At 41.8% G+C, this 19911-nt stretch overlaps 1 protein-coding gene across 7 annotated transcripts; it reads right to left on the bottom strand.

The window, feature by feature from the left end:
- Positions 1-1605: 1605 nt before the first annotated feature.
- On the bottom strand, positions 1606-13686 carry bmal2 (basic helix-loop-helix ARNT like 2). Of its 7 annotated transcripts, none has more exons than XM_076732694.1 (17): positions 13370-13686; positions 8673-8799; positions 8519-8572; positions 8386-8427; positions 8054-8211; positions 6832-6911; positions 6222-6314; positions 5475-5592; positions 5232-5381; positions 4579-4822; positions 4280-4386; positions 3867-4017; positions 3688-3758; positions 3410-3539; positions 3144-3234; positions 2336-2435; positions 1606-2220 (listed from the first exon to the last, which is right to left on the bottom strand). In XM_076732694.1, the coding sequence occupies exons 1-17, from the start codon at positions 13425-13427 to the stop codon at positions 2063-2065; spliced, it is 1932 nt and encodes a 643-aa protein (XP_076588809.1). In that variant the 5' UTR covers positions 13428-13686; the 3' UTR covers positions 1606-2062. The 7 variants fall into 7 exon arrangements, with proteins under 7 accessions (XP_076588809.1, XP_076588808.1, XP_076588811.1 ...); XM_076732693.1 differs by having other exon boundaries at positions 8673-8802; positions 13370-13670; XM_076732696.1 differs by having other exon boundaries at positions 3425-3539; positions 13370-13642.
- Positions 13687-19911: the final 6225 nt, after the last annotated feature.

Below are 19911 nucleotides of genomic sequence, written 5' to 3'. Positions count from 1 at the left end.
TCATTCAAGTTCTCAGCAAAGGTACAAGTCAGCAGTATGTTTTACACCTTTTTTCAAGCATGCATGATATGAGAGTGGCAATTACACAGGGAGAGAAAGGAAAATCTAGAAGTTATGGAATGATAGCGCTGCATAACATAATCCCTTAATGAACTTGTGCATGACAATGTTCTGCGCCTCTGACAAGCACATACAACACGACCATGGCTTCTGAAGGACTGTCAGTGCATAATAGTACATGAAAAAAAAAAAAAAGCAAACAAACAAGAACAGCTGAAGCTATGGCTTACCTGCAAGATTGTAAAGCTGACAAGTGTAAGAACACAGACCCACAGGTGACTCATTACAAAACATGACTCATACCAATGCACAGGATGGAGGGAAGCAGGAGGACAAAATACTTCTGTGGTTACTAAGAACTGTGTCACTGTAAGTTCACATGGGGCGGCTCTGTTCCTGTCACTCCCTGAGTTATCGCTCATACCATCAGACTCAAGACTCAACCTTACACACGTATTGATAAAATTTCACAGATGAGAAATGGGTTTGTTGCTCCACCGTTGCTACCGAACCTCCATTTCAGCACCTTTAAAGTGCTGTTTCACTTTGCATGAAGTTGTACTCTGGTGCTCATAAATCCATGAGTGGTCAACCGTCACAACTGGCTGCTGTCCAACAAATGAATGAAGCTGAATCATTTTTGCCAAGAATTGTTAGAGTTGGGGTATATAAAATCAAGGGCAGCCAACACTGGGGCCCTCACATCTATAGAAGTGTTCATACTACAAAAAATCGATTCCCCAAATCGTTGTTTTTTGTCATAGCACCTGGTATAGCAGTATTATAGATCAGATTGATTGCTTTGTAGTGTTGAAGCTCCACCAGGTGGCAGCATAATCTATGCTGTAAATGCAGTGTGACTGTACAGTATGAAGTACAGAACCACAAAAAGTCAATCTTGTTGATTTCTTATTCTGTCAACAGGCTCTTAAAATCCATTCAATCAACAGAGAACTTCCAGGAAGCAATCCCACAAGTCGCCTTCAGTAAATGTAGGACAAGTGAAATGCACAGCGTAATCTCTCCACCTCCTCTTGTGCAGTGTGCAGACAGGCGGGTGGGCAGCGTGAAGCAATAATCCCGATCACGCATTTTCACTGAGTGTCCGCCAATAACATCTGGCGGCTGATCAATCTGGGCATCCCAACTAAAAAAAAAAGAAAATATTCTTCCTACGCAAGCTATCCCTTTAAGACAGGTATGGCCTGAAGACATGGTGTTTGCAATAATACCAAATCTATACATATACAGTATGTTCAAGTCAGTGTACCAGAGAGGAGGTTACTGGACCATGGGAAATGTTCAGATACTGACAAGTTAAGAGGAAAATCTCTGAGAGGCGTGGTGACTCTCAAAGTTCGAGGTTATGGAAGTGTGGTCTGCCGTGGTACACTGGCTACCTACGGCTTGGATCCTGAGGGGTCACAGAGATGGGCCAGGTTGTCAAAGTGTCTTCCTCGCATTTCAATTACACATACAGTACCTAATCAAATTACGACCTTTCAAAAAACATGAAATTGATTCAGTGCATTTTTTTTTCTTTTTGCATTGTCCCTCCTAACTGTTGTTCAAATGCAGGTATGGGAGAGAAATGAAAGCAGGAATCCCGAGCCATTGTACATCACACCACTGTCATTTTTGTTCGTGGGTTCCTCAACCTCGTGAGGCATCCTAAGTTAACAGACGGTAGATGTAAGGAAAGCAGTGAGGAACAGCGTTTCAGGGCAGGCAGGCCGCTGTAAGGCTTTAGAGGCACATCCTCCTTCAGAGGAGGGAAAGTAAGTGTCCCTTATTGTCGACGATCCAGCTCCCTGTGAGAGCAGCCACACAAAGACCACACAGCTTATGTGAAAAAGGTTACTAATAAATAAAAAAATGTCCTTTAAAAAAAAAAAAGGAACGCTACGTCTTTGAACAAGCATTCAAGCAGTCCTCGTCATCAAAAAACTGACGCTCCGACTGTTTTTCAGTGTGGTACGACGTCACACTGTGAGAGCAGATTCTATAAAGACCAGTGCATCTCGTCAAAGCCCACATCCTCACCCAAGTTTGTGTCAGTCTCCAGGAGGCTCATGATCACTGCCATGGCTGCTTCATCATTGCTAAGATTGCTAAGACCCGGTCCAACCACGCTGTCCAAATCTAGCTGGGAGTTCTCCCCTGAGGTGAGATGACAGAAACAAATACAGAGTAAAGGAGTTATATGAGAAGGAAACTGAATATGGTGCAATGTACAATGTAGAAATAAGCTCATGAACAGGATCAGAGAGAGTACCCATGAGTGATTCTCCTCCTGAGAATGTTGCTCCCTGTGGCTCCTCTTCTGAGCTGGACTTTCCTGGCATCTCCATGTCTGCTGCCTCTCCATTTGGCACCTAGAGACCAAATGAGGAAAGCAAATTACAGCCCGAGCAGCAACATGGCAAGAGTTAAGTCGAGAGGGGGGGAAAAAAATGTAGAAGAATCAAATCTGTTCAGACTTTGATTTTGTCTTTCATCCTTTGGAAAAAATATCACCGCAATTTCCCAAGAAAAAAAATGCTATTGCTGAGAGATGTTTTTACAAAAGAGGCAGAAAACCAGACGGAGCTCGTTCAGTCGAAATGCCTGTTAGAAACACATTTCTCTGCTCCCATACTTGCAAACATCTTCTCTAACAAACAAACAAAAACACATTTTATCACAGATAACCAGGAAAGTAGAGGGCACTCCTGACTGGATTTTGGAAAAGTAAGATGGACACCTTCAGGAAAACCACTGTTGTGCATTCTTCTTTCAGAATACAGAGAACTACAGAACAAATATGAGGTCTACCTCCGAAGACTGACGGCACAGAGGGTAGCTCTGTTTTCACTGTGTAAAAATCGCTCTGACTGCATTTTAACCGGTCAGTTGCTCTGCAGTTCAAATGGAACGCACCATCACATGCACACATGAAGGCACATCGCAACAGAGCTCAAGCACTTTGACCATATGCTGAAATCCCGTATTCTTTAGACTGAGACAGTATTTTTTGGGAGGTTGAGTTAATGACTGTGATAGATGCACCTATGATCAAAGACGTGTATGTATGAAGGACTTACATTGTTGCTGATTTGACTGTGAGTTTGTTGACACTTGTCCTGTGGGAGACTGAACGGGCTGACACTTCCACTGGAGGGTGATGAGTTCATCCTAAAAGGGACGCCGATACAGACCAACTTAAAACAGTAACATCTACACCAACTGATACGCACAGCAAGTGCAGCTGTAAAAAGACTCCTGCATTAATGTACGTGCTAAAAAGTCTTGCTGAATCTCTCTCTTTGGAATTTACGCGTCTGTGTTACAAAAAGTAAGCAGGACATACTCTGTGAGGCCACACCTGTTGAAATCCAGCAGCTCATTGGCAATCTGGGTCCCTATGCTTCCAGCATAGATCATAGATCCGGGTGTGGTGGAGATGCCTGGTATAACTGGAAGGGACTTCTTGCCATCTTCTATTAGAAAAAGTTGAAATTGGAAAAATGTTGGGAATGAAAGGAACACACGATATGTACTTGACAGAGAGTGACGACTACACAATCTGCATTGTTAAGTATCACAGGGCATGAGAGATGTCGGCGAGGACTTTTCATTTGAACTGACCTTCAGAAGTCTTGGAATTACTTGACTGTTCAGACTTGTTTCCTGACCGACTGGTTCGACAGTGATCATGCCTTGTCATGGGATGAGAAAACCAGTAAGATCGGATTAACACACTGTGTATCTATTTCAGGTGCAATGATATTTAGATTATGCACAAACAGAATGAAGCATATACTCACGATATAACTGTGTTAGTCGACACTATGTATTCTACTTCTTTGGTCCATGGATTTACAAAACTAAACCACTGACTCTGCAGAGTGACAAAAGAGCCGTGTTTCGTTTTGAACTTATAGCAGTTTGTCTCTATTTTCTCTTTACTCCGCAGCACTGTGAGGAAAAACAGTGAGAGGATGAGTATTAGGACTTCAAAGTGGAAAATGAAGCATCAGTATCATTTTCTTCAGCCAGAGAAAGCTACAAGGACGGGAGCAGCAGACATAAAATACTGGGGACACCATCACAACTTGGGGACCGACTTGAATTTCCCAGTGCTTCAACACTGCAGCTGTATCGAGAATTTAAATTTGGTCTAAATAGGCCAACGTGACTGAAGAATGTAGGTCTCATCTCAGCAGACACTGGAGTTTACCTTTTCGATGTCTGTCGGCTAACTGCGGTAAGTCGTCTTGATGGAAGTACTCATAGCATGATGTACCAAGCAATTCTTGGGGAAGATAACCAAGAATGGTTGTAGCTCTGCAGAAGGAAGCATACGAGTGCATCACATCAGTGTGGCTTATAAACATCTACTGTAATTAGAATACAGTGTGCGCTCAAAGGCAGTGTCAAAGAAAAGTCAATGCAAGACATTTCAAATGTCTCATGGATTATACATTATGATAACAAAGCCCAGCACCAACAAACTAACTTGGTGAAATTCAGTTTTACCTTTGATCGACAAAGGTGAATTTGCCATCCATGGCATAGCGCGTGATGAACTCTGTGGGTTTAACTCGGACTTCTCCATTAACCTGCGGAGATGAATGGGAGTGGACACGTCCCACCGCCACGAGGCAGCTGAAGTGGGAGCTATCCTGCTTGTCTGACTCGCCCTCCCCCACTGCTCCCAACTGACTGGTTGGCCAGCTGCGCATGTAGCCTGTACAGTGGACCGTGCAGTACTTCTGCGACTCTGTAGGCACATGCAGACACAGATCACAATTTACATGCCAAAAAAAATGTAAGTTAAATGAATATTAGGTGTACACTGATGTAAAGACAACTATCAATGGATTACTTTTGATTCTCAGGCAAAGTCTTTTTTCTCTGATTTATAAGTGGGTTTTTTTTTTTGGTGTTATGGTGTTTTGATTTGACTGACTCTTGACTCTGAGGAGTCAGGGAGTAAATCAAATTGCACATTTCACTCGAACCAGGATCTTTGCCTCATGTCTCTCCCTCCATGCCTCCCTTTCAACTCGGCATCACAGTTTGAAAACGGCTGCTTTACACCAATACTTCTCGTCAATCTGATAAATAGTATTTAACCCTCAAAAGTACAAAAGCGATCTGCTGAATAATCCACTGGATAACTTCCCAACCTTTCTTTTTGGAGGTGCTGGCTTGGAATTCCTTCTCCTCCACTTTGACAGAAATTTTATTGTACTTCATTCGGCAGAAGAACGAGCGCCGGGCGCCTGAACACAGCCGCGCTGCACCAACTGGCAGGTCAGCCTGGACCTGCAGACCGGCTGGAGACATGACGGGAGTGTCAAATGTGCTCTCTCTCCCTCTCTCACACACACACGCACACATGCACACACACACACAAATAACTGCTTTACTTTTAGCATCTATTAGCCGTTCACGAGGGTATAATTCAGAAGCTGACAGCTGCTCCTTCACTTTTCCCATGTCCTTTGGGTGTATATAATCAAACAGGCTCTGTCCAATCAGCTCCGCCTGGAGGAACAACAAACAAATGATCAAACTGACATAAACATGGCTCTCATGCTGATAAAAAGAAATGTCAATCCATTCTGCATCTAAGGCAATTCCTGCTGACAAATAACAAATTGAACAAAGTGCATTGACTGTGGACAGTCGACCCCGGAGCACACCAGACACGGAGGCAGAAAAAGCAATGGCTCATTTCTTGAAGCTTATGAATGTCCTTTTACTCCAGTGTTCAATAACTATGATATATTTACATTACACCGTGCTTCATCTCCAAATAAAAAATTTGAGTACAACATCATCTTTGTTTTCCTGACCAAAGCAGTGTTGACAATTTCTTTCAAACAAGCATTTTCAAGGCAATTTTTGGAAAAACCTAAATAGATCTACCAGAATTTGTACTAAGAGTGGCTTTACAATATCAGTCTATTAAGTAAAACTCCAATACATTTAATTTCTAGAGGTGATATATGCAACTTAATGTCATATACTAATAAAACATAATAATCAATCTTGTATTTGGTGGGTTCCAGTCCATTAACACTGGTGCCAAGACAATGTAAGCCATCTGGTGTGTCCGGGATTTCACGTAAACAAAGATGCTACAGATACAGTAACAAGTGTAAAAGCGTTACCCGACTATAATTTAATATCTTCGTGACAGACTCTGAGACAAAAACCATTTTCCCACGATCACAGCCCACTACAAACAGGAACCCATCTGCAGCCTGCACGACAAAGAAACATGGGGGGAAAGTAGAGGGATCCAGTGTGATGACATGGTCAAAACAGAAGTAAGAGGTCATTGAGTAGATCTGCTTCTTTCTATTAATATATGCGAGTGCATTCAATATAGTTTTTAAACCAAATAGAGGCATTTTAATTGACATGAATACTCAGTGCAATCAGCTTTGAGGAGAACAGCCCAGACAGTGACTGCAACTCAATCACGTGAACAAGTTCAGATCAACTTGCCATTTTTTGTGTGTGGCTTCAAATGAACAGACCCCACAGAAAAGCAGGGGTGTTGCACCGCCTTAAGTTTGTAGCCTGATGTGGCTTTAAAATGAAATGTTTAAGACATCCTCAAGAGACTGACAGGTTAAGAGCTTCGTTTTTTTAAGATCTCCTGACAGTTGACTGAAGTAATTATCTTAAAAATCAAACGGGTGCTTTATTACAGCGGCAGTTTCTCAAATTGTGGGCACATAAAAAGCCAGATGTTTTTGTCAATGGTGCTTTTACCTTGAGGACAACATGTTTGAGCTCCTCATCAGGAAGGAATGATGGTTTGTAGTTGGCTTCAGAAAACGAACTTCCTGAGCCTGAAAACACAGACAAATAAAGTTATGTAGCCAGTCCAATGAGAGATTAATACATTTTTACATTTCATGTGGACATTGGGTTTAAAGAACAATTCCAGTTTATGACAACCTGGATCATATTTTCTGAGTTTCAGGCCATCAGCTCTGTTGAACATAGATGTACTTGCAAAGTTGACTGTTGAGAAGAAAATTGCTAAAAACAAGGCAGACAAGAAATACCACCATGTGATCAGACTGGTTTGGACAAACCCTCAGGTTAGTCAGACTTATGCATAAAAGAAAGTTGAGGATGGATAGATAGATAGATAGATAAACTTTCTCTCATATATATATATATATATATATATATATCTTGTTAGAGGTTTTTTTTGACTGTCTTTATTGTGTTTTTGTTGATGTACAATCGGGAGTCTGCACAGGATGTTTTATTTGAAAAATCTGCTGGAACTTCCTGTCTGGCTTGATCTGCTCTATGCAGGTTGTCATCTGTCAAAAATAGACTCGCTGCAGAGCAGAGCAGAGCAGAGCAGAGCAGAGCAGAGAGCTGCTTCTGAAGCAGAGAAGGAACACATCCGATGGAACCGCACGCAGCGATTGGCTCCGGTGGACGTGTGGCAGATGGGACGCGTCCAACTGGAATTTAGAGGTTAGACTCTGTCTGACCTCCAAGCTCACTGCTAAGAGCTTTGTGTTGTGGTGATATTTCAAGTTTCAAGTACCCCAATGGTACAAAAAATCCCTGACTGCAGAAAGTGCACAGAATGGTGCTCATACCAACAGCTCCAATGCTTGAAATGCAAAGCAACCGTCAATAAGTGCATTGAACAACATGGATACAACCCAAAATTGCGAGAATCATGCAAGTACATCAATGTCACCAAAACACTTTTAATTTTACTTATAAAGAAAGAGGTTTACATAGTCTGTTACTGTTACTAACCAAATCTGAATAGCTGCTGTATGCAACACTGTACTGAGAATACAAGGTTGCCATAACTGATAAAAATTATGGACAAAACATAAATAAATAAAACCTAAGTTGAAATAAACTGGAACTATTCCTTGATTAACTGAATGCATCAGCGATGACAAAGTCAGGGTAGATTATTTCTAACACCAGTGGCCATTGATTGAGTCAGTACCTTTGAGAGATTTGAGGTGCTGCACAGCCATTCTGAGCACAGTGAGCTTGTCCAGCTTTCGGGACATGGGGTTACAAGTCGGGATCATGGCTGATAGTTTGTCAATGAGATTGTTCATTTTGTCCCGTCTCCTCTTCTCAATTTGGCTGTGCGGTTCCCTGCAGGGACATTAAATAGGCAATAATTTAGATGATTAAAGGGTGTTCTCTCCTTTACATTTCCAGCCCGTCTGCATCACAAGGTGATGGACACGAGCAATGGATATTTTGAGATTGTTAATATTACAAAAAAGGGGAACTGTTAGAAATGCAGTGGTGTCAAATATAACCTACCTGAAGCATTTAATTTTGACATGTTGATCATCTTCATCTGACCTGCAGAACAGAGAAAACACACATTTGAAATGTGCACAAATGCACAAATAACACAGGTCAGCCCTCCAAGTCCTTAATTAGCACGCAGTACCCGTTTTGGTCATCTTCCATATCGGCGTCAGGTGTGGAAGCAGTTTTTCTATCCCTAGGAAGAACATTCATTACAATCAATAGCAATTAGCATTAGCAACCACTGGATTGATTGGATTTTATGTAAGACAAATTAAAGCAATCACACAACTCACTGGCTGTCCATGCTGCCCTTACGCTTCCGGGGTATCTCCATGTTCAAGGACATGCCAGCAGCCGAGGACGGGGTCATCAGGCTGGTCAAAGACATAGAACTGCATTGGTTTTCCTCAACCAGCACATCTTCTGAAACACACAAGATACCATGAGCTATAACTGGTCATATGGGGCCAGGGGGCTTTATTTCAACTGCAAACACATCAATGCGTTCCCTTGCAGTTTGGCATTTAATGCTTTAAAATCTGCCAGATTGTTCTTTCTCAGATGTCTTTGCCCAAACATGATCACAATATTCTTATTAGGAGCTCAGAAACAGCCCTGATGAGAAGTCTGCCACACCAATCCTTTGAAAAGGCCTGATATCAGCAGGAAGAGCGTGAATAAGGAGGAGACAGCACTATCTGTTGATACCGGGATGATGAAGATGCCCAATAAATGCACCAGTCACAAAACATTTACATCATGCAAGTATGGGAAATAACAGCAACAGCTCCCTTGGCAATCCACTTTAAAGAAATGACATTTGAATGCTATATTACTGATGTTATTGTCAGCGTGAATTGCATGCATGACTGTTTACTAGGATGGGGAACATAAGAAATGTGTCCGCTCACTTTCTGTGACTTGAACATTTATGGCACCAATCCTTCGAGTTCATGGATCCCCATTTCATTGGGAACAGCTACCATATTGCTACAGGGAAACCATGCCTCCTAATGCATGTAAGTCTATCAAGGCAGGAGGTCTGATGGTTATTCAGAAATAAAATCACCATAACTTGCTGAACTGTAGACAATAGGGATATCTTAATGTGATAAGAAATGATAAAACACTGCCAAATGAAAAAAGGGTGAAACGAGAAGGAAAATGTCTTCACTTTATGGTGAGAGGAAAACAGATTTCTCTTGGCTAACTTTTGACTACGAACAGCAGTTTTTGCTCTGCTGCTTGTGCAGGCAGGCTCCAGAAAAGACTGGAGGAGACGACCCTTAAACAGTGAGTGCTTTTATTACGAGACACCCTTGTTGTGGCCAGTGATTTGAATCTACTGCTTTCTGTTTCAGAACAAAGAAATCTTTGATTCTAGTGTTTACTTATTATATCGCATCCCATGTTTGTTTATGGAAATCCTTCATAAGGGACCGAAACACTTTACAGATTTATACTGTATGATCAATGTGAATTTAATGTAAATAATACTGTATGTATGATGATATACATTAACTGAGAAATGTACTACTCTGAAGTACTACATTCGGGTGTTTTGTATAGCATGAGGATTTCAAGACGATTTCTTATGAAGGTTTGGATTCTGTGTGCGACACTAATGTTCTGTTAATCAGTGAAATCACCTGCTGTCCACTCAGCTGCGATGGAGACTTGTATACAGTTTGTTCTCCCTAGCTCGTGAAGAATTCTGGGCTAATCGATTAATCAACTAAGCCTTTCAGCCCTGCAGCCAAGGCAAGGTAAAAACAATCCATCGCAGCCTTCATACAGAGACCTACCTGCTAGCAGTGCCTGAACACTGTCGCTCGCTCACAGGTATCTTTATTATGGTATGCCACAGAGATTGTTGAATTCTGAAGTGCCTATTCTTTGTTCTGGCAAGACATGACTGAGTCATGGCCTCAGAGGCATGTGAGTGTATGTGTGGGAGAGAAACGTGAGAGCACAGCACGAGACAGAACAAATGCAGCAGATATCCATGGCGCCTATTTTTAACTCTGCTCCACAGGCCTGGTGACCCAAATAGCCACCAACAGATCAGCGACAACCTGATTTTTAATCCTGCTCCCCTGTTGGATTACAGGGTTACAGTGACGGCAGCTGGACGTCAGGCCATACAGGCAAGCCCCGGCCAACTACTCCTCCTGCTCACGTGCTCATTAACTTGCTCAGTCACTCAGTTCATGAATAAGCATCTGCTGCACCTAAATAAAGCCATGAGCTGCACTGCACTGTCACAGTGACAGCATCACAAGGAAAAGACAGATTTCTATCAACATTTCAAGTTATACTTCGATCAATTTTGGTCTATCTGCTACAGAAATTGAACTGCAGAGTGACTGAGACACATTGTATTAGTGCTGTCAGCATTATTTTTTTCTGTATTGTGCATTTTTATCTTATTGTTATTTCACTTACCATTTGCACATTTGCATTTACCCTTTGCACATAAACATTTGCACATTTTTACTATTATTGTTAGGTTGTTAGTTAAGTCATCTTTAGAAAAGTTTTCTGAATCTGAGTCTGAGGTCCTTGTGGTAGGCACTGGAGATCAGGGACAGGAGATCTAATCCAAACTGATCTCGTGGTCTCTGAAACCCAGTGAGCAGGTTAGAAATCGATGTGTTGTTTTGGAACTCAACTCCAGAAGCCACATTACAAGTATGACGAGGACAGCATTTTACCACCTAAAAAATATTTCCATTGTTAAAATCTATTTTGTTTTAGTCAGATGCTTGAAAAACTGGTTCATACATTCATCTCCTCCAGATGACTGCAATGGCCTTATTGCCAAACCTCCCATAAAGACTGTGGTACGGTTCCAGCTCATTCAAAATGCTGCAGCCAGAGGACTCACTGGGACAAGAAACACCAAACATATTAGCACTATACTTACAATACCTCACTGGCTTCTGGTAAAACACAGAATTCATTCCAAAATAGTGCCGTCTAAAAATCACTTAATGGTCTAAATACTCTCTGACCCGCTCACTGCTTCCAAACCCTCCTAGACACTGTTTACATCTGGCATTAACACATGTCTTGGTTGGGCCAATCACAAGTGGACAGCCGAGACACATCGCCATTCACACCTGTATCTGTCATGCGTCCCTGAGGTGTCCACCTGAGCACTTATGTTCAGATTTTGTTTCACTTCCACTAGAAGGTCAAAGGGCCCCACACATGGTTATTATGAGTACTACGGGCTAACAGCTAGCTAAGAACAACAAAAATGTTTCAAGAGCTGTTGGGATTATCAGAACAAAGTCATTTACAATTTGCAAATGAGAGCAGTGCTCCTCTCCAGTGTTGGCGCTGTGTCACCACAACAATCACCATGTCCTGCACTGATAATGCTCCTGTTAAGACTCTGTCGAGGACGCATCAGGATGCTTTAGCATTTACACTACAAAAGATATGTGGTTTCAGACCATCAGAAACTGGTTTCATAACTGTACCAATGATCGGAAGTAAATCTGGTGAAGGTGTATTCATTTACTGCAACAAAATGCCTGATGGTATGAGATGAACCACAAAAGCAAGCTGAAGACCTGCCCGTTCTCTCAGGCCTGTGGCGAGCCAGGGCCTCCACATCTCTGTCTCTCTCTGCGTATGTGTGGGTGGGTAGATTTATGTTGGTGGGTAAGCAGGGGATGAATAATGTTTGTGAAATTTTCCCTTTACACGTATTTAAATATGTGTTCATGTCCTGTTGTATTTCATTCATATCTGTTGTATGCTGTATGAAATGTGCCTTATAAACAAATTTGACTTGATTCACAGTTGTTGAACGTGACGTTCAAACAAACCCTCCTCCTCTCACTGGTTCCAGCTTCATAAGCATGTCCCTGGCGTGTGTTGTGCATTACCAATAACTTAAGTTAATGATCCTGTTGTAGGAGCTTTATATATTTTGTTTAACTACCAGTCTACAAAAGCAAAATCAGACAGGAGAATATGTTGGAATTGGATGGATAGCATTATAATTCTAATATTTATATCTAAAATATGCTTTAAATGGATAAAAGGTTGCTGGTGTTTACATCAGGATCATTAAAGAAAAATGATCTGGTCTCTTGAAAACCTACAGCCCACACTTTGGCAGTTTGAGCCCTGTGGTGTCTATGGCACCATGAATAAAGGGTAAGAGATGCCCTTTCAGATGTTTACTATGAAACTATGTTTACGTTTAATTAATAGACACAACATCCCACTCATACTGTCAACAACTCGTGTTTTTCCGCCGGGTGAAGAGGGTCTTTGACGAAGTAGAGCAGACTTTTGAGGTGAAGAGCCGTACAGTCAGTGTGTAGTGATCATAGTCGGCGACATCTGACTTACAGCAATGCTTCGTCCTAGCTTACAATGGACAGCTGGGGCGAGCGACCATACAGTTAGTTTATCCAGTTAGGCCTAAACGGCACCGAGCATTAATGCTGGTTTAACACACCGTGACACCAGCTCAGTCGGAGAGCATGGACAAAAATAAAAATATCTCAAGTAACAAATTGTTCTGGGCTGTAAAACCACCTCTAACAGGCAGATTTGAGACCGTCTCCCCGGTAAACAGGCCTCGCTACCATTGCTAAGCTAAAATTTGCGTAGTTCAGTCGTATCGGTTAACGATAGCAGACGTGACTGATACATTTTAATCATACTTTATCACTGATGGCAAGGTGAAAGACAACGTTAGCGTTAGTGTTCTTCACAACACGGTGATATGACAAACAACGTCGTGCAGCGTTACATAAATGGCGTAGAGGGCGAGTTTGCTCCACTGATCTACTGACCTAGTTTTGGAATAGCGCAAAGTTAACGTTACTGTCAGCCGGTGACACACAGCCGAAAACACGCCGCAGCGCATCGCTCTTTCTCTCAATCCCAAACAAGAAACACGCGTCGGCTCACCCGGTGTGAACATTCAACCTGGTTAAAAAGCTTTTTGTTGTGTTTTCATTACCTGCCCGTTCGCCTCCCGCTCTGTCACCGCCGCCTGCCGCTGCATTCCTGGCCGACATGGCTGAAGCCGGAGCCGGTGTGCTGGGGCCCAGGACTCCAATGCATGGATGAGTCGGTCGACGACTAGTCCACAATGTTGCTGTATTAAAAGAGCAGGCTCTGGGGGAGTCGAGACGACGACAGAGTCTTGTACAACTGCCTTGTCGTTCCCGTGTGAAGAGAAAAGGGGGGAAAGGCGATGAGTAAAGAACTGGAGGGAAATGCGGAAGACAGACAAGACGCAGTCTCCTCCTACCGGCGCCGCGGAGTCACCGCTGCAGCCTCACCGCTCCTGAGCCCCCGTTTCTACATTGATATAGCCCATATTCCCACCAAATGAAACAGTTCAAAATTGGAAAAAGACAAACCATTGATTAAAGAAATACATGATCGTCAAAAGGAAAAGAAAGGTACTTAATGAGGTAAGCTTGGCGCTAATTAGGGAGATAATGAAAGGGGGATGGACTCACATTCAGTTGCATGAAGCTATATATCTCAATCCATATTGCCAAGCAATATTTGTAATAAACTAGAGCAATCTTTAAAATGCTTTATCTGCCGTCCTCATGTGCCTCATTTCATACACTTCCTTTCTCATCTGGAAGGTATAATCTCATTAAGAAAGAAAGGAAAATGTGCATTTCCTTGACATCTTGACTTTGACTCCCACGTAAAACAAATTTCAAGGACTGTCTTTTTTCACCCGTGTAACATTATAAAAATCAGGCACATCTTGTCTCAAAATGGTGCAAAAAAATTTAAAAAAATTATAGTTCACGTATTTCTTACTTCCAGGCCGGATTATTGCAACTCCTTATAATCGGGCTGCCCCAATTCATTGCTAAATACTCTCCTGCTGATCCAGAATGCTGCAGCACATGTTCTGACAAAAGGTTTGCAAGTTTACTTATGGTTCCTAAAGTCTCCAAAAGCAGAATGGGAGCCAGAGCTTTCAGCTATCAAACTCCTCTCCTCTGGAACCAACTTCTCGTCTCGGTCTGGGAGGCAGACAACGATCTCTGCATTTAAGAGAAGGCTTAAAACTTTTCTTTTTGATCAATCTTACAGGAAGGGCTTGCTAAGGCTTGTCTTGGACCAGCCCCTAGTTGTGCTGCAATAGGATTAGACTGCTGGGGGACAGCCAATGATACACCGAGCTCCTCTATTATCTCTCTCTCCACCTATATGCATTCTTGTCCTATTAAGGCATGTTACTAACCTACCTTTTCCCCCAGAGTCTTTGTGCTGTCTCATCGCAGGTTACCGTGGATAGTGATTGAACATGGATTGTGGATTATGGCTGTGTCTCCTGCCATACTCCCATTATAAAATTACGAGGACCAGCAACTGCAATGGGTTGGGCTAATTTTAAATTCATAGAAAAGTTGGGCCAACTTGGTCTGAGAGTCAAGTGTACACACACACACACACACACACACACACACACACACACACACACGATTTCCGGGGCAGTCAAATATCTCTAGAACTTTATCAATTGGTGGGATTTATTCTACCAGATAAAATTCAAAACCTACAAGGTTAACAATATTTGATCTGATGTGGGTAAATGAACCCAGCATCAGTGACATTCTTCATCCTGCCACTGTATGATAAGCAACACAGAAGAATCCGATGATTCTTCTCTCAGGCTGTGAGACTTGTCTACTCCACCCTGTATGTTCCTCAAACTACCATAAATGAATGACTGAAATATTCTGTCATCTATACCTCAACTTTACATGCTATACATGTTACATATATACTACTTGCTCCTTTTTGAGTAACTTCATGGCAATATTTTACATAACGTGTGTGTGTGTGTGTGTGTGTGTGTGTGTGTGTGTGCATAATACATAAAATATAATCCATAAATGTTTTATATTTTCCTTTGTAACTAAAGCGTTCGTTTCAACTTTGTCATTATTGCGATACTTGAGTGTTCATCTTCTTAACTTGTAATATATTTTAAAGAGACAATTCCACCTCCAAATTCTTTTTTTTTTTATTATGTTATTATTTATTATGTTATTTATTTTTTGAGCCTTTCTTAAGATTTAAATTGGAGTTGAAAACTGGCTCGTTCATAGCTTTTCCTGGTTATACAGGCGGAGGTACTATGTGTTCAAGGTTGCAGCAGGACTGCAGCAGCTCGTAGGTACAGTCCGACGGGGAGTTGAAAAGGGCTAGCTCGCTGTCGGGTGTCAGTACGATGGACACGACAACCACAGGAAGAAGTATTCTTACAGCGATGATGCCAAAATTCACAGCAACTTTCAGACCTTCAGCACAGCAACGCCACCAACTTCTGAACTGTACCTCCGTAGCTGGAGTCTCTAGCTGCTCAGATTCTGCAGCAGTGGTCTCCAGAATGTGCTCCTCTCTCTGTTCCTGAGTTGAGTCTGGCTGCTCCTCTTTGAAATTCATGATGCCATTTAACATATTCTCCTCTTGCTTTATCTCCCGCTGGTGTTTAAGAGCATGGATTGATTGTCTCATATCAGTTGTTTGGGTGTAAAGCTCTTCTATTAGGTGCTGCTTGGAAGCAATTTCACAGTTTTGCTCTGTTATCAACTCCTCTTTATCACAGATTAGTTGTTGAGCCTTGTTCTCAAGATCTTTCACAGCTGCCTTGAGGTTTTTGTTCTCATTACTTTCTTTCACTATGACAGACCTCAGTACAGCCAACTCATTGGCCATCCTCTTATTCTGCCTCCTCAGCAAGTCTTCCTTTTCGCAAAGGTCGTACAGTTGTTGCTTCAACCTTTCTACCGGGTCAACCTTCCTCAGAGATTCAACCTCTTCCTGCAGCTCATGAACATCTCCCAATAGTTGTTCATACAGTGCATGTTTTGTATCTAGTTTAGATTTAAGCTTGGTTACTTCAACACTATGGGCTTGCTGAGCATCCTCAATTTGATACTGAAGCTCACACACTGTTGCCCCGAGCTGTTCAGTCGTTTCTTGTTTTTTCTTATATCTTGATTGAAGCACCTGCATGTCAGCTGTGAGATTCTTGTTTGTCTTTTCCAGAATCTTCTTGTTGTCCAGGACACTCTCCAATATTGCCTCCAGCTGTTCGATGTGCATCTGTTTTTTCCTTCTCAGAGATCTGCGCTGGATTAACGCAACAGCGATATTTTCATGCTCACCGTGCACCCTTTCCTCTGATTGGAGCTTAGAGGTGTGCTCTTGGTATCTTCTGTAGCTCCTTTCTAACTCATGAACTTGTTGTAGAACCTCCCGTGCCGCAGGTATTTCCTGCTCTTCTGTCACATGCGGTCTGTGCGATTCCTCTGAACCGCACAGAGGCGTGTGGAAATCATGTTGAGACATTGTTGTTTCAGAAAGTTGTTGCTCACAGCCTATGAAACAAATTTACCAACCAAAAATAAATTCGGCAAAATATAAAAGCTAATTCGTTATATACTCATTCGAATGACAGTTTGTTGTTTCCGAAATGAATCCACCTGAAATAATTTCTTACTTATATGGCGACGACATCGTGGCTTTGATCAATGGTGACGTCACGACAGTGCCTTAGATCAACATTGTAACTGCAAAATTCAAAAGAAAACATCATAAATATATAGCAAAACAGGGGAATTAGATGGACTTTTCTGGACATGGTGAAGATCCGATGGTCACTATTTTTTCCGTGCGTAATAGTGTGCAATTTCATTTGTCATCACAACGATCGATACAGTAACTATCCGCACTGTGTATAAAATTTAAATGTGGTCTAAATTTTGGCCTGTTCTTCTTCCGTATAGATTGATTTCCAAGATTCAAAAAACACCCAAAAAATAATGTTCACATTACGTTTTGGGAAGCAAATGTTGCTTGCTGGGCAGGTATATGAAACAGATGAGGACCCCGCCCGGTATTCGTGCCCGCAGAGCCTTGTCCTCCTCCACAGCTCCATCTCCTCAGATGGCTGTGGAAGACAGGTGTAGGCCTACAGCAGCATCATGGGCTTCTAGTCGGCTCTCTCTGAGCGAGACGTCTGAACCTCCTCTAACATATTCAGTATTGAACATGCTTGGCGAGCAGCAACACGCTGTCAGTTCTGGACAGAGTCATCGCTGTGGGGAGACGACACATGCACTTCAAGCTGTCATGTGCTCAGGCTCCCCTCTTACTTATTTTTATGAGTTTTGGGGGTTGCCACAGTGCGCAATGATCGTCCCAATGGCTCCATCGTCAGAAGTTCATTGTGTGAGCATGTGCACTATGCGCAACCGCACGCCATGCAAGAGCAGTAATTCAGTGCAGCAGTGGATTTCACAGGGAGTAACAGAACAAGGGTCATGTTAGTTGTGTGTTGTGTTGGTTTGATTTTGGTGCTTACAGGCGTGTGTGTGTGTGTGTGTGTGTGTGTGTGTGTGTGCGCACATTCTGAAAAGAAATGTTTTGCCTTTCATCCAAGGGGCTTCTTCGGTTGTGATAGACTAGTGGGGAAGCCCTGGTGTTTAACCTCTTGCCAGCAGCCCAAACAGTCAATGTTTAGTATGCTGGTGGTCTTTAATCCAACTACCCTAACTTCATGCATGGAGGGAAGCTCACATCCACCAATGCTCTGGGCTGTTGCCACAATTTGGCCGGGAACACACATCAGAAGCCAGAGTGGACACAGTATAAGACACCACAGCAGACATAGTCACTGGCAAAACATTCGTGGGCCAGTATCTGGAACAGGTTGAAGACATGGTGGTGGGGCTCATTTGCCCATGGCCTCCAAGAAAAGCGTGATGAGGCAAGATCACCAAATGTTACCTAATGGCTGTGAACCCAAAGACGGTGACTGCTAACATTATTCATGATGCAAGATTTACCTCTCTGTGCTGGCTCTCTCTACTATGAATGTCCTCTGTGTATTGGTATTCTCATATACTGCAGTGGGCCTACGGGTCGTCAACTCATTCATTGGACCAAGACAATGATAATCATATGATGGGATGGAGTAAAATAATCACTGATGAGTATATCACAGACTTGTACATGTGCAACACAATGCAACAAACAGAACAACAGACATATCAACTGTATATAAACTGCTACAATTATTCCACTGATTGATCCAACTATACTTTGAAGAACACTTGCCTGTGGATATAGCTGGGCTGTGGAGAGGCTGAGGCTATGCACTGATGGAACCACAACAAACACACATTTTATGACCTGACCTTGATTTTGATATACAGCCCCAACACCAATATGGTGTGCCATACATCAAGACTGAAATAAAATCATTGTCTTTACCATCAAATAGTAATAGCAATATAATAAGTGACTATAAGATTTTGGAGAATGATGTTGCTGTGCATTCAGTTATACAAAGATCAAAAAATAATAATCTGAAGAAGAGTCTTGCATAGATATACTGGATAGTGATCATTAAAAAAGTTTAAATAAAGTAAACATCATGCATGAATAAGAAATGCATGTAATTGCATTCGAGAGTTGACTGTAATTACTGTCAAATAATGTTCACAGTGAATAGCTTAGTTAATCACAGAAAATAAAAGCTGTCAAGATACCGTTAATGAGCTTTAATAGTACAGCTGTTGTTTTGTGTTTTACAAATTGATATCTATGGACTGGATAATCCTATGAATTTACACAAAAAAGGACTATACAGTCAAGTTATTTAAATTAGGAAATTTTAAGGTATTTCTGCAATACAACATTCCAGACAAATAAGTATTTTTTTTAAATACAATTTCCCATTATGTTAATTTACAAAAGTCAGCCATTATTTTATGGTAAATAAAACTAATTTACTGTATTTTTACAGCATTTAGAGTAATGTAATTGCAGTTTTTCTTTTTTCTGTTTTCTTTCTTTCTTTTTTTTTCCCAAAAAATTGATTGATGCATTTTAGAATAATATCCTTCTCACTGTTAGTGCTCCTGGCACTTGTCGTCTTGTAACTCTTTTAACTTTTAACTCAGTTTCAACAGTTCATTTTTTTTCTTTGCACCATCTCTAATCAATCAACACTTTGATTATAACTAGTGTTGGTTTAGACAGAACTGAATCTTCAACAACATCCCGTAAAATAGACCACATGTAAGTTCTAACGTCATTTCATTTAAGGCACCACGGAGGTATTCAGTGCGGATGGTTGCTGTATCATTGTGATGACAAATGAAATTGCACACTATTAAGCACAGAAAAAATAGTGACCATCGGATCTTCACCATGTCCAGAAGAGTGCATCTAATTCAAAAGAGTCATCATGCTCTCGTCAGCATATCTGAGCTTCTGTATTCACATTTAAAACTCTCCACGTACCAGAGAACAATACGTTTTCCTTGAGGAATCCCCAAACACTGAAGCTTCCTATGTGTTTTTACAAGATGAAAACAGTGGGTGGTGCCGTGATTGTCACAGCCTGAAATGCACTCACCTGTAATGTATGGTAATGTTTTCTTTCTCATCTCACAGCATGCCCACGTGCACCACAGGTGTGCCAAGCCAGGACACGAATTGACCAAAAGT

Source organism: Chaetodon auriga, chromosome 6 (assembly GCF_051107435.1).
Source record: "Chaetodon auriga isolate fChaAug3 chromosome 6, fChaAug3.hap1, whole genome shotgun sequence".
In the NCBI taxonomy this organism is placed as follows: Eukaryota; Metazoa; Chordata; class Actinopteri; order Chaetodontiformes; family Chaetodontidae; genus Chaetodon; species Chaetodon auriga.
This window is presented reverse-complemented; position numbering and strand designations above follow the sequence as displayed.